The following is a 14,504-nucleotide window of genomic DNA, read 5'->3' on the forward strand; positions in this document are numbered from 1 at the left end:
CGCCGAAGGGGGGGGCGGCGAGGCGCGGCTGGTGGCCGTGCGGCGGGCCGTGTTGGAGTACGAGCTGGGCGTCAACCACACCGACACCGAGGAGCTGTCGGCCGGCGAGGAGCACCTGCAGCGCTGCACGCAGCTCCTTGAGCCCCACCGCCTCTCCCCAGACTGCGTCTCCCTCTACATACAGGCCCAGGTGGGCCGGGGCTGTGAAGGCCGAAGGGGGTATCTGCGGTGCAGGGCTGTGAGGGGTTCTGGCAGGCAGGGGTGTATTTGGGTGGCGTGAGGCGGTGGGGTCAGGTGGGGAGCGGGAGTACCGTGTCTGTGGGCCATACTGTGTGGTCTCTGCAATGGGCTGGAAAAGGGGTAACGGGGATTCATGGCACTTTGATGCCCTGATGGGAAAGGCTTGTTTAATAATAAACATCAGGGCTGCTGGCATTTATTTATTGCTTGAAGAAATAATTCACACGTGAGGGCTGTGGAGGGATGCTGTTCTCTTTCAAGCTTGCTGCTGGTGCCTCTGGGCATGCAGAGCATCTAATGGTGTGTTCTCTTAATAGAAACTGTGTGTTGACAAAGCAGCATACTCTTCAGGATAGACTGAGACAGAACTTGTAAGAACTGAGCAAGAATAAATTAGTAAAAGACCTCAGTGTGTCCAGAACTTATTTGTGGTTCCTTAACTGTCATTTGTTGTCAAAGTAAAGTTGGGAGATGTTTTTATTTATGCAGTATCCTGAAAAGGTAAATTGTTCTCAAAAGCTGTCACTTACTTGTTTGCTTTTCAGCCTTGCCTGTTATCTCTTCATCTATTATATTTTGTTCCAGATGAGTAAATACAGTTTTATAGGGCTAGAAGTAATAATATTCACCTCTTTATTCTGAAGAAAGTAATACTGTTAACAAAATTAGTTCTTATCATACGAAGATTTGCAAAAAGGCCTTTGCTCAACCGCACCGTCATGGTAGCTGGTGTATAGTTAGATATCTATCTCTAGACTTCAAATTAAATGGAGCAGTTATATCATACGAATTTGCAAAAAGGCCTTTGCTCAACCGCACCGTCATGGTAGCTGGTGTATAGTTAGATATCTCTCTAGACTTCAAATTAAATGGAGCAGTTATTTAGATGTCTCTGTCAAAAATGGCTGCTCTCATTAGAAAAGGCTTAGTAGTACTTCCTTGTCAAACATCACAAAACTGTCAAGGAATTGTGTGTTCATGTGGAAAGGCTCTAGTTAAACAGTGACTTGTATTACATTGGTTAAACTGGTAGAGTTGTTTGGAATTCCTGAGGTTACATCTGCTCATTGTCCTTCAGTGTGACGGTTTGGGTAAGTAATAATATTCACCTCTTTATTCTGAAGAAAGTAATACTGTTAACAAAATTAGTTCTTATCATACGAAGATTTGCAAAAAGGCCTTTGCTCAACCGCACCGTCATGGTAGCTGGTGTATAGTTAGATATCTATCTCTAGACTTCAAATTAAATGGAGCAGTTATTTAGATGTCTCTGTCAAAAATGGCTGCTCTAATTAGAAAAGGCTTAGTAGTACTTCCTTGTCAAACATCACAAAACTGTCAAGGAATTGTGTGTTCATGTGGAAAGGCTCTAGTTAAACAGTGACTTGTATTACATTGGTTAAACTGGTAGAGTTGTTTGGAATTCCTGAGGTTACATCTGCTCATTGTCCTTCAGTGTGACGGTTTGGGTACACCACTACAAATCTGTTGCTCATTATAAGGTTGGAGATTGCTTGAGAAGCCAGACAAAATAAGATAACATCTTCCCAGTATGTGTTGCTGGGGAGTTGTTGCTTTTGTGGCTGAGGACCAGGGATTCCACTGTGCTTTTGAACTGGTGTGTTAGAAAGCAGTACTTGTCTCTGTGGGACAAATGTGCTGTCCTTTGCATGGGTTTTCCTGTTTTGGGGCCTTTGGGAAACAGCAGGATAAAGTTTCAGTGTTACTCATGTGAAGTGCTGTGGTCCAACAGAAGATAGGTCTACTGTCATCAGGCATGCAGCTGAGAGCAGTGTTGACATGTTGACAAATGAGCGTGCCCTCAGCTTTCTGTCCCCAGGGCTGTAAATGACTTGAGTATTTAATAAAAAATAATTCTGATATAAAAACAGTAATTTTCAACAGTGGTCATACTTCTCCATTGGCACGTTCTAGGTTGTATAGAGTATCTTGTCATTGCACTGACTTATATTTTGAAAGCAGGAGCATTCCTTTTTCTTGCTGGGCCTGTTTCTGTAGCCCTACTTCTAATTTCTGACCTTCTGCTTAAGGATGTGTATGACAGTTTCTGTCTAATTAAATTTGGTCCCTTCACTGCTTGGCTGTGGGCAAAGTATTTCTGTTCATAAACATCATGCTATGTGGTGCTTTCTTTTAAAAATAATGAAGTAAATGGAATTGAAAGGGACACAGGGCTGGCACACAACTACACATTCTAACTCTTTTTAAGTTTTTTTGTTTAGCCCTGTTGGATTTTGTAACAACACTGCCTAGGAATTAAATTAGCACATCAGACATGGATTGTTATTAATGCCTTCATCTTTATTAATAAAATTAGAGGTACTTTTTTGTAAAAGGTGAGTTCACAGATGCAGTAACAAGTTGCTATGTACATTAATGTAATTTAAATTTGAAGGCAGTAATCCACAGCTTTTGCATCTTAACAGTTCTTTTCCTCTCTTTTCATTGTTGAAAATATACAAGCACTCATTCCTGGCATATCTTTTTCCTGTTAAATTTTTTTTACAGAGTCATAATGACAAATTTCTAATTCCTTGGCTCTTTTTATATTTGTATATGATATAGAATCATAGAATAGTTTGGGTTGGAAGGGACCTCTAAAGGTCAGCTAGTCCAACCCCCCTGCCATGGGCAGGGACATCCTCAACTAGATCAGGTTGCTCAGAGCCCCGGCCAACCTGACCTTGAATGTTTCCAGGGATGGGGCATCCACCACCTCTCTGGGCAACCTATGCCAGCGTTTCACCATCCACAGCGTAAAAAATTTCTTCCTTATATCTAGTCTCAATCTACCCCCCTTTAGTTTAAAGCCATTCCCCCTTGTCCTGTCGCAACAGGCCCTGCTAAAAAGTTTGCCCCCATCTTTTTTGTAAGCCCCCTTTAAGTACTGATAGGCTGCAAGAAGGTCTCCCTGAAGCCTTCTCTTCTCTAGGCTGAACAACCCCAACTCTCTCAGCCTTTCTTCATAGGAGAGGTGTTCCATCCCCCTGATGATTTTCGTGGCCCTCTTCTGGACCCGCTCCAACAGGTCTGTGTCTTTCTTATGCTGAGGGCTCCAGAGCTGGACGCAGTACTGCAGGTGGGGTCTCACCAAAGCAGAGTAGAGGGACAGAATCACCTCCCTCAACCTGCTGGCCTTGCTTCTTTTGATGCAGTCCAGGATATGGTTGGCCTTCTGGGCTGCATAGAAGCTGCATGAATCAGATGCAGAACATACTGTGTGGAAACAGCTTGTTATTTGAACACACCAGTCCTAATTTAGCAGAGTAAACACAGAAAACTGCAGTTTGTTAGGTGTCTTTTTTTATATATTTGCTGCTGTGCGAGAACCTTCCTTTTTGAGCAACTCGCGAAAAAATGGGTGGGCACAATTTTTGCTTTTGGAAATCCATTGTATTGGAACATATATATATGAAAGGGTGAAGACTGATAAATTGCTTGGAGAAAACGTATAATATAATGGAACATAATGGGAAAATAACTATTTTGTTTTTTCTTTTACCTTTAGAACAATCTAGGTATCCTGTGGTCTGAAAGGGATGAAATTAAAACTGCGCAAACTTACTTGGAATCTGCAGAAGCCTTGTATAATCAATACATGAAAGAGGTACTGTGTTTATTAATATTGTGGCAGGTCTTACTTTGACGTGCCACTTACAGTTTTAGTAATCTTTGAAAAAACATACGGTGGAATTTGAGTTTCTGAGCTTTATACTGGCTGCTGGAATACTTTTGAAAAGTGATGTGATTTGTACTGCTAGCATAGGAAGAGGCAAACTAGAGGATCGCTTGCTAATTTCAAAATGGACTTATTCAGGAAAATAATTTTGCTCAAAAATAATGGTCCTTTTTGAAATCTCTTTGAATTGGTAATCCAAAGTTGAAGCCAGGTAGAATTTGGCTTTTAATTAATACTGTTCTTAATCTTATCTTGGAAATGCTGTAAAATGTCAATCCATTGCTTTCAGTAGGGAAAAGGAAACAAAACTGTAATATTTGCATGGTTTGCTCTGAGTGCACAATATTGCATAGAGAAAGTAGTTTAGTTCCATATCCAAGAGGATGATCTTATAAACAGCTAAACCTCTCATGCATATTAAACAACTTTTTGAGTTGTGGATTCTGCTATGTATCAACAAAGACTCCCTTGTGCTATTTTGAAGCTCTTTGCAAAGCTCTTCCTACACTGATTTGCCTCAGGGACAGTTTGTGAGTGAGCTAGAAACATTTGTGGCCTTAGAGGAGCAGTGTCTGTGTATCTCTGTCCCAGGACAGCTATAAAGGTTGGACAGAACTTAGTTTAATGAAATTGCGTTCAGGTTTTACATGGACTTTGTTTATAGCACAGATTATTCTTGTGGAAATTTTAGAATGGGTTAGTCTTGATCGGTTACTTCCTGCTGTATTACCACCTTTCTAGCCATGCTGGTCTACAGTGATAGGAGAGGTAGTGGATCTGGGGGAAAAAAACCAAACCACTTGTGCTGAAAAGCTTGTCTGTTTATTTTCCGCCCTCTGGATCGGTTGATCTGACTAGAGGTACTACATCTCTCTACAGACCCGTTCTCTAATTAATTCCTGATGTTCAACTTAGATATTTATACCCAGCCAAGCATGATATTGTTGGCTTCCACATCGCCTCTAAAAGATTCTGGTACTCGCTCTAGTCATTATGGAATTGTACCGGTACTACCATATATTTCAACGGATTAAAAAATGCTGCCAAATGCTTCACATTTTTACTGTGGGCTTTTTCTGAAAGGGTTAATTTTTGTTAGTTATCTGCATTCATTGTTGGGTAATGGCTAGCGAATACTCCTCCTGGGGCTTTGCTGCCTGGCTAGGGCATATATACATGACTGTCAATAAGCCCACATCAGATCACTTGTCACATTTTTTTCCCCAACATTTTTTTACTTGCCACTTATATTTCAGGGCATTATATAGCCAAATGTATATATGTCTAAAGACTTTTTTTTCAAAAGCAACTACACCAAAAGACTGTTTCTGTGGTAACTTTATTGGGCTTGTGTCATATTTCTCTGAAAAGACTGAATTGTATTTGACATAATCTGCAAAGAATTAAAAAAAAAAGAAAAGCAGGAGATGAGGGAGCTTGTCTAGCTGCTTTATGGTTTATAAAGAGGACTTGCGTTCCTTGCAGTGGTGTTTGATCTTTAGGATTTGTACAACTGTGTCAACATTCATCATTCAGAAATTATAAAAATGTGAATATATTTTTCTTAATGTTGTCATTTTTAGGCAATCAGGCAGCCTTCCTGTCTGGAAATAATTGGTAAACTGTTGGTGATTGGGGCATTTTCCTGAACTGGTGGATTTAGTTGTTCACTAACTGGGTCTTGTTAACTTACAAATTAGGTGGGGTTGGTTTCTATCCCTCCCCCCTAAGCAACTAGAGCACAACCAAGGCAATTGCAAGAAAAAAATTATTTTGGTAGAGTTAAAAGATTCTTTTACTTTCTGCTCCTGAATGCTTTGAGTTCGCATCTATTTTTAAATTATTTTCAAAAAATAATTAGTTATTGTAACAACATCTTGCTGTTAGGAAAGCTGTTTGATTGTTTAATGCAGTACAGTGAAAATCTGAGGGTGCTAAACTCTATGGACAGGAGCTTGGGCTAATGAAGTCCACCTGGAAGAGGAGAGTTGCAGAGCTCTTCCTCGGGATGATTAAAGGCATAAGGCTTGACATCAGAGGATAAATCTGTAGATACAGGAAGTAGACAAGGGTCTAGCTTACTGTGTCATTTCAGTTGCTTTCTTTGCGGGAGTATCAGCTCTGGTCGTGCCAGAATATACTGCAAATCTTGTTGGAAGGTTTGGGAGCCTTTCTAAGGTTGTAAGCCTTTCCATCTCTAAAGAAAACAAGATGGAGGATTATAAATTCACAACTTAAAAACTAATGAGGTATAAACAGAAAACCTTAAAGATTAAAAGGTCATATAAAAATTTATACCTCTCTGGTAGGTTAAACACACTTTTATTTGTCACTGTCTGTTTCAGACCCATTTTTTCATCTTTGAAGATGAATTAAAAAAAAATCCATTAAAAGCAAACAAAGAAATCCTTTCAGGATTTTTTAATGAGAAGAAATATGAACATGAGAGTATGTTTTCTTCCCTTTAAAGTTAATGCATTCTCTACTGTTGCTCCTGTCGCTGCTTGAGTCCCTATTATTTCATGAAAAGTATTTCTCTGGACTGCTGCTTATTTATTGCCTTACTTTCTCTTGGGCTAAGATACTAATGGGTTTAGGAAAGGGCTAGGAAAATTGCATGCTAAACTGGGCTCTGTTGCTAGCAGGCATGTTGAACATCCTTCAGGATGCACTGTGTAATGGTAGAAAGCCACCTTTAAGAAAGACATCTTCATCTGAAGTGTGTTAGAATTGGCATCTGAACTTATTCACAATTACAAAGGAAATTAGATAAGCACAGACTAATAAAACTTTGCCATAAGCAATGTTCAGCTGTTGGATTTGCCAGTTATGCTGACTGTAACTTTATTGACAGTTGTTTTATGGAAAGGTTGAACAGAGCACTGCTGAAAGATGTATAGTCGTCACTGTTCTGCATTCATCTCAGAAACTAATGTCACAGAATGCACAAAAATAAGTTTAAAATCAGTTACTTCTATGTGCACAGCAATATTATACTTTCCATTCTTGATCAAGGAAAATAAACTATTTTGTATGTGTCACAAGATCTATCTCTGTATAAGGATTCTGACAGAGCTCATGGTTTAAAAAACAAAAAAGCACTTTGAAGTAGTTCACATCATTAATAACTTGCATGTAGGTCATGCCTTATATCAAGGTTCAGCAGCTTCATCCTCCAAAGACATTCCCTTTGTCTCATTCATATATTTGAGTAAATAGTCTTACCAGCTTGTGAATAAAGGGAGTCATTTCACAGTGGCAAGAGCAGTTTTTACAGCAGGTCTGCTGAGCACTCTGCACATAATGTTCTTTGCAGTACTTCCTCAGGATGTTTTGTTACTGATTAGTGCAGCTGGGCAAACGAGTATTTCACACGTGAAGGCATGCTTAGTATTAAAATGATGCTTTAAAAACCATTATGTTATTGTACAAACTAAAGACACCCAGTTATAGTCCTGTAGAATCCAGGTTGAGTATTTCTGGTGCAGACAGCATGCATTACTTTAAAGTATGTAGGCATACTTTAGCAAGACTTGTAGAAGTCTTCTACAAGCTAAAAACCTTGTAATTCCATGTGGAATTGTGGCTTTCTTCCTCTAAATCTCCTGAGTTTTGTGGAATTGCTCCAAAGATGTGACATTCAGATAGGCGTAGAGCTGTTATGTGAAGTTTTGTTGAATTTGGGATTGAAAAATGGTAGATCATCTGGAGCCAGAAGAGGGAGCACTGTGTTACAAAGTAAGAGAAATGTAATTTACTGAATATATCATGTACTCTTGCAGGATGGAAATCCTCCCCTGGATCCCAGTGAACATTTCATGGCAGAAGAAGAAAAACTCACAGACCAAGAAAGATCCAAAAGGTGGGTGCGTAACAGGATACCTAGATTATTATTGCTTTTTTAATTTATGAGGGTGTATTTAGGGAGGGAAAAAAAAAAGAAGAAATCTAAAGAGACTGTTGTTTTTTCCAGATTTGAAAAGGCCTATACACATACTCTATATTATCTGGCACAAGTCTACCAACACCTGGAGATGATTGAGAAGGCTGCTCAGTATTGCCATACTACTCTTAAACGACAGCTTGAGTATTGTGGCTACTACCCGGTAGAATGGGCACTCAATGCTGCTACTTTGTCACAGTACTCGGTAGAATGCACTCAATGCTGCTACTTTGTCACAGTACTATCTCTCTAAGGTAATATACCAAATGTTTTTCTGCTGTAATTATATCATAAATATAACTATCAAGTAAGACAATTGTTTAAACAGCTGTTTGAGAAAGGGTACCATATTGAATTAAAAATGTCCTCCTGTAAAAGCACAAGTTGTCTTCTGACGTGAAACATCTGTTAGTTTTTTCTGAAGAGGATATAGTGGCTTCGCTTTCCTGTGGTGTTGTGATGGCAGTGGGAAAAATGAGCAGGGGTGTAGACATCAGAAAAGCTCTATAGTTTATGAAGTCCTGGCAGTGATGTGACATGATGCTTGTAAGTAAAACTTAAGTAATCACTTGATTTTAAATTGTTTCTTATAATCATATTGTTCTTTTACAATACAGAGTTTAAAAACAAAACCATCTTAGGACTGAGGTATTGCATGTTGTATGTTTCCTACAAATTATTGTACTTTGTACTTTAGCATGTGCTTAAGACTTGTTTGAGCCTATGTGAACATTAAAGCAAAGATGTAAGGTGGTAGCTGTTCGCTTCCACACACCTGTGTTGACTCTAAATAATCCACTATGTTAGGAAATGCTTCAGTTTTATTTAGGAATTTCTATATTCCAGACTATTCAGATGCTCTTTTCTGATGCTTAAAAGACTTCTGCCATACCTAAGACAGCTAATGCTAATTTCAATAGTAACTTGTAATTTCCATGTCTTTTTGATGCATTGATAGCACTAATCATCAAACAATGCATTGCCAAATATAAGTACAGGAATCTAAATCTGACTCATAATGTTGACTTGTATGTCCAGCTCATTCCGACTAACACCCCGTGATACAATCTTTACCACGAGACATCACTTCCTTTACCGCAGGGAAACGATAGTAGCATAGATCAGAACAGTGAAAATGTTCACAATGTATACATCTAATATTAAAAGCAAGGTTTGCTATTGTGGCTGTGGTAGAGAGAAAATGGTTGGTTAGAAAATACTGTATTCAGTAGCAGACATGGAAAAATTGTCTTTTCTTCCAGTGTCCAGGGGAATATGCACCAGAGCCTCTCAGTTCTATCATTTCCCTTGTGTTCATATATCTATACTATCTGAGGCGAGGGGTTTAGCCAAGCTGAGAGCAGTGCTTGCGCTGCTTACACCAGTGATAAATGCTGCCATTTCTGTTTCTCTCAGCAATGCTTTATGGAGTCCCGACACTGTTTAGCAGCGGCCAGTGTCATCTTTAGCCAAGCTGGGCAGGTGCCATCTGCTGAAGACAGTAAGTTCATGTAAAAGTTTTGAATAAAATATTGTGAATTAAGCATCATTGATACATAATGTTAGGAGTGAAGTCTAGCAGTATGTACAAAACTTATCCCAGTGTTAATTTTCTAAAACTTTTTTAATTAACAACAAAGTGGAACGTTTCTGAAGAGCTGTTACTACAGCTTAAGATTGACTATGAGTAAACCCTGTGACGAAAAACTCAAGTGCTTCTTGCTGGTGTTTCAGAAAGCATACCAGAATAAAAGAGAAATTTAAAACAATATCCGTTTCAATAGTGGCAATGTCTCTGTTCACCCATTTGTCCTTGTACATGTGCTTAAAATGCAGCTTACCTTTGCTTCTCCGTGATCAGAGGGCAATAATTCAATGAACCAAACCAGATGCTTCCTGGGAATAGTTTTAAAAGAGGGAGGGAAACTGCAGTTCTTAAAAACCCCCAAATCCAGAAGTTACTTGTATTGTCTTTTGTTGCTGGATGCTGCAGCCTCATTAAGGGCTATCTTTGGAGTTGTAGCTCCCCTCCTTGTTGTTTCGGGTATTGATGCAAAGGAACAACTTTGTGGTTCAGCGCAAAGACCAATAAAAGAAACTTTTGGAGAACTGACCACCATTTTAAGAACCTGTGGTTATATGATAGCATCAGTACTCAACATAAATCCTCTGTTTTAGGTTTAGTCTTTGCTTATCTTTTGCTGTGCTTATATTCTTTGCACAACCTTTTACATTCTGTGTCTTGGGCAACTGAAAGCTTCAAATCAATGGAGCTTTAACTCGTAGAGAGTGAGCAAGTACTCAGGGTAACCCCTGTGTGAGTTCATAACTCTGACTTTGAACAGTGAATATATTGGTTAACTTTTAATGGTTTGAGCTGTTTAGAACACAAGCTTTTTAATCCACTGATGGTGTTATTTCAGGTTAAAATATAATCTGAATAGACACAACTGAGTTTTATTTAATTGAAGTTCAGTGACAGTACATTAATTTAATTGCTTTTAGTATTTCTCTTAGCTCAAAAAATATAGAACTCTATGCAGTTGCCTTTCTAACTATTTAAGTACTTTGAGGATGACATCCAAAAGCTTTTTAGTTTCAGGGAAACAGGGCTGTCAAGACTCAGGTTATGCTAATCTGTTAGGCTGTTTGAAAACAGTATATTACAAAATATTCAGTAGGTCTGAATCAGCATTTATGGGCTTTCATAGCTACCTGGCTGCACAGTTGTCAGTTCATTAATACGATACTTCAGCCAAAAAATTAGGTTATGTTTTTGGTTGGTGTGTAGAAACATACAGTCAGTTATGGTTTCAAATTCAGGTGCAAGACTGGAAGTGGTAGATAAGAGTCCTATTTTTAATGGTACTGTCTTGTGTGATTTCTGGTCAAGTCAACTAACTTCTATCTTGGCTTCCACCTACAGCAAATGGGAGTAGTGATATTTGTGTTTGTTTCAATGGAGTAAATGTTTATCCTATTTTCCCTTCCTTTTCATGGTACAGAGAGCTGGGCTGTGGACTTGAAGATAGTTATGCAGAAAGTTCTAACTTACAGAAAGACTAATACACGGTCAGCATTGGCCACTCTCAAGCACATTCGTTTTATCATGTTAATTGGAATATAAAGGATCACAGAGATATTTAGTACAGGTGCCTTTTCTTAGATTAGCAACAATTCTTATTTCCTTGATAAGAACAACTTGATTGGCTCTCATGAAAGATAATGAATACAGTGGATCTGAGTCTGAAGCTGGCTTTTTATTTGATGAACAGGAATGCTAGCATCCCCTCATTGTTCAGCTAACTCACTGTCTTCTGCCTGGAGACTGGGAAATGAGTTCTCTTTGAAATCCATTTGGTTTCTGAAAACGTTATCTTGAGACATCAGCAGTGCTGCTACTTGTAACAGTGGGGAGACTGTGGGGAGAAAAATACAGAAGTTGTAGAGCTAATAAATCTGATGTTGGTACCAGGTAGATTAACGAAAGACAGTTTCCCCTACTTTTGTTCCCTTTTTTGGTAGCAAGTCTGGGGCCCATTGCAATACAAATGCCCTAATCATCCTCAGAAACAATTACCAGGCAGGCAGCTGAATCTCAGAAAACAAATTGTCCCGATTTCTTTCTCTTGTTACAAAGAGACATGAAAATCTTTTCCAGTAAAACACCTCTAAGATCAAAGGTCTTTTTAAGCATACATTATGATCTGTTTTTTTTTGAAGAATCCATGCATGACAAATCCATGTTAATCTATATGGTTTTCTACCGGAATGACAGTTTACAGAATTATTATACAAACTAACATGGAGAACATGTTTCTGTCTAAAAACAAGGAAAAATTAATTAAATACAAGTAATGTATTCTCTGCATGTAACATTTGAGGTTCTTGCTGGAGTGCTTGACTTCTTTTAAGGTTTTTAAGTGTTTATGTCCATTCAATAGATGAAGCGGAGCAAGACCAACAGGACCTTCGACAGAGAAAAGCTGAAATTGCAAGATGCTGGATTAAGTATTGCCTGAATCTCCTGCAAAGTGCTCGGAAATTACTTGAGGTAACCGAAAAATCTGTTCTGTAGCTGTCACTGTTTAAAAACAAAGTCTATTTTGACGTTTGCAACAGGAATCAATTCATAGTTGGTACCAAATGATAAATAATTGCCCAATGAACAATACAATAGATGCTTGCAATGTAGCAGGTGTTTCATAGTATGCTTTGACTTTAATGCAGCACTTAGAAATAAGCATGGATAGGAGATCAGCTCTGTAATGTGATCAGCGCACTGCTTGTACAGCAACTTCACTAATTTCTCTCTGCTGCATTTTCTTGTGGCTTGATTTGGCAGATCTCTTATTTAATTGCTAGTAAGAACATCATCTTAATATGCAACCGTTTTGTGTGCTGGTGTTCTCATTCATTCAAGCCTTTGATTCATTCAAGCGTTCATTTCATTCATGTAATCATTCATTCGAATGTTTAAAACTCGGCATTTGCTGAAATGCTTTGCAGAAGCAGGGCCTTTGGGCTTTACATTTATTGTTTTGGCTATATTGTCACACAGGGTAGGGAGACGAAATTGTCTTAGTCATGTTTTTACAGAATCGAGACTGTAATTTACATGCTATTTTGTGACTATAAGGTCTAGTATGCCAACGTGTCTTCTCTTCTGTCTTGTGGCTAACTAGTTTGTATTTCAAAGGTAACTCATAAATAAAATGATTTGGTGTAAGTCACTCTTTGTAAGCCACGTGCATTTTTAATTAGTATGCTTTGTCATTTCAGGATAACATAGGCGAACTGGATCCAGACAGGCAATTGGAACTTAAAGCCCAAAGGAAAAAAGAGGAGGATGAAAAAGAGAAGGGCAGGAAAAAAGCTGTCCTTTTTGGAACGAGTGATATATGTGACTCTGTCTTAGCCATGGAAGAGAAAGTAAGCAGCGTATATCCTTTAGATTTTCAAGAAGCCAGAGAAATCTTTCTAGTTGGTCAGAACTATGTTCAGGAAGCAAAAGAGTTCTTTCAGGTTGATGGTTATGTTACTGATCATATTGAAATTGTTCAGGATCACAGTGCTTTGTTTAAGGTACTTGCTTTCTTTGAAGAAGACTATGAGAGGCGTTGCAAAATGCACAAGCGTAGAATAGACATGCTGGAGCCTATATATGCAGACTTGAATCCACACTACTATCTGTTGATTAGTAGGCAGCTTCAGTTTGAACTAGCTGACACCTATTACGAGATGATGGATTTAAAGGTAGCTATTGGTAACAGGTTAGAGGAGCTAGACTCCCACACAATTAAAAAAATTAATTCTCTGGCTCAGTTAGCAATCAAATACTATGAACTTTTCTTAGATTCTTTGAGGAACCCAGATAAGGTGTTCCCTGAAGAGCTCGAGGAAGATGTTCTTCGCCCTGCAATGGTGGCTAAATTTCATATTGCACGACTATATGGTAAGCTTATTACTTCGGATAGCAAAAAGCAACTGGAAAATATGCAGACATCATTGGAATATTACACATTTCTGGTAGACTATTGTGAGAAGTACCCAGATGCTGTCCGTGCTGTTGAAACTGAACTAGAACTCAGTAAGGAGATGGTGGGTCTTCTTCCAACAAGAATGGAGAGGCTAAGAGCAAAACTGTGTCCATTCATATAAATACTTGCCTTGAAGAAAATGTGCACTATTAAAATGATATCTGTCAAAACCAGTGCTTCCGTACTGATTGATAGAACTAAGGTGTCTACAGTTTGGCAGTCCACCTAGAGCCTGCAGTAGTGTAACTTTGTGAGAAACTCAGAGCTCTCCAGTTCAGTAGCTCACCCACACTAACGGTATAAACTTTAAATGTAAAGTGAATGTCCAGCTAATGCTTTGTATTGTTTGTCCTCTATGTAAATACAAACCTTTTTTCCCTTATGGTTTTTTCCTTCGGCATATCGTTCAGTTTCTAAATGTGGTGCTGTATGAAAATTGTTTCTTTTCCTAGAGAAACAAATTCTCTTAAAATTTTTCTAAGAAACCTGAGGCACGTTCTTCCAACTAGAATCTCTCTTATCTATTCTAACCTTTGTCCCCAGAAAACTTTATTCATATGAAGGGAACTTTATGTTATTTTCAATATATGTTTTCTATGTTGCTCGGTGTTTTCTTTTTTTCCCCTGTTAATCAAAACCTAGTTGATAGAGGCTCAATAAATGGACTAGCTTGCCTAAATGTTTTTTCAGAGTCCTTAGAATTCTGTTTCCTTGTGTCTTACTAAGATATGATATACGTTACAACTTTGGCCAAAATAAATAGTTGTGAAAGTGTTTCCACAAGTGTCTTCAGTAAAAACACATGAGCAACTGAAGTGTTAGAACGAAGAGCAAGAAAGCAGCAAACTTTCTTGCTTGTGGTGGGAGGAGATACCCTGCTCTTAATACACTGTAGAGAATTCACAGGGTAGAGGCGCTGTGCTCCAGTGCTCCAAACAGTTGCCGAATACAGCTTTAAAGGCCTGGGATGCCATGGATGGCTTCTTACCTTGAGTCAGTCAGGGAGCCCAGGTGCTGCCTTAGCAGGAGCTGCAAGTAGGACCTCTCTGAAGTTGCTGCAGATCCCAGCGCTGCCGAAGCG

The 14,504-nt window shown here is 38.8% G+C and overlaps 1 protein-coding gene across 1 annotated transcript; it reads left to right on the forward strand.

Moving 5' to 3' along the window:
- Positions 1 to 6: 6 nt before the first annotated feature.
- Positions 7 to 14,106, forward strand: KIF1BP (KIF1 binding protein). The gene is made up of 8 exons (XM_019474935.1): positions 7 to 190; positions 3,770 to 3,868; positions 7,723 to 7,802; positions 7,914 to 8,055; positions 8,096 to 8,137; positions 9,300 to 9,384; positions 11,828 to 11,937; positions 12,666 to 14,106. The coding sequence occupies exons 2-8, from the start codon at positions 3,860 to 3,862 to the stop codon at positions 13,542 to 13,544; spliced, it is 1,347 nt and encodes a 448-aa protein (XP_019330480.1). The 5' UTR covers positions 7 to 190; positions 3,770 to 3,859; the 3' UTR covers positions 13,545 to 14,106.
- The last annotated feature ends 398 nt before the right edge of the window (positions 14,107 to 14,504 follow it).

This window comes from Aptenodytes forsteri, unplaced genomic scaffold (assembly GCF_000699145.1).
Source record: "Aptenodytes forsteri isolate BGI_AS27 unplaced genomic scaffold, ASM69914v1 Scaffold349, whole genome shotgun sequence".
In the NCBI taxonomy this organism is placed as follows: domain Eukaryota; kingdom Metazoa; phylum Chordata; class Aves; order Sphenisciformes; family Spheniscidae; genus Aptenodytes; species Aptenodytes forsteri.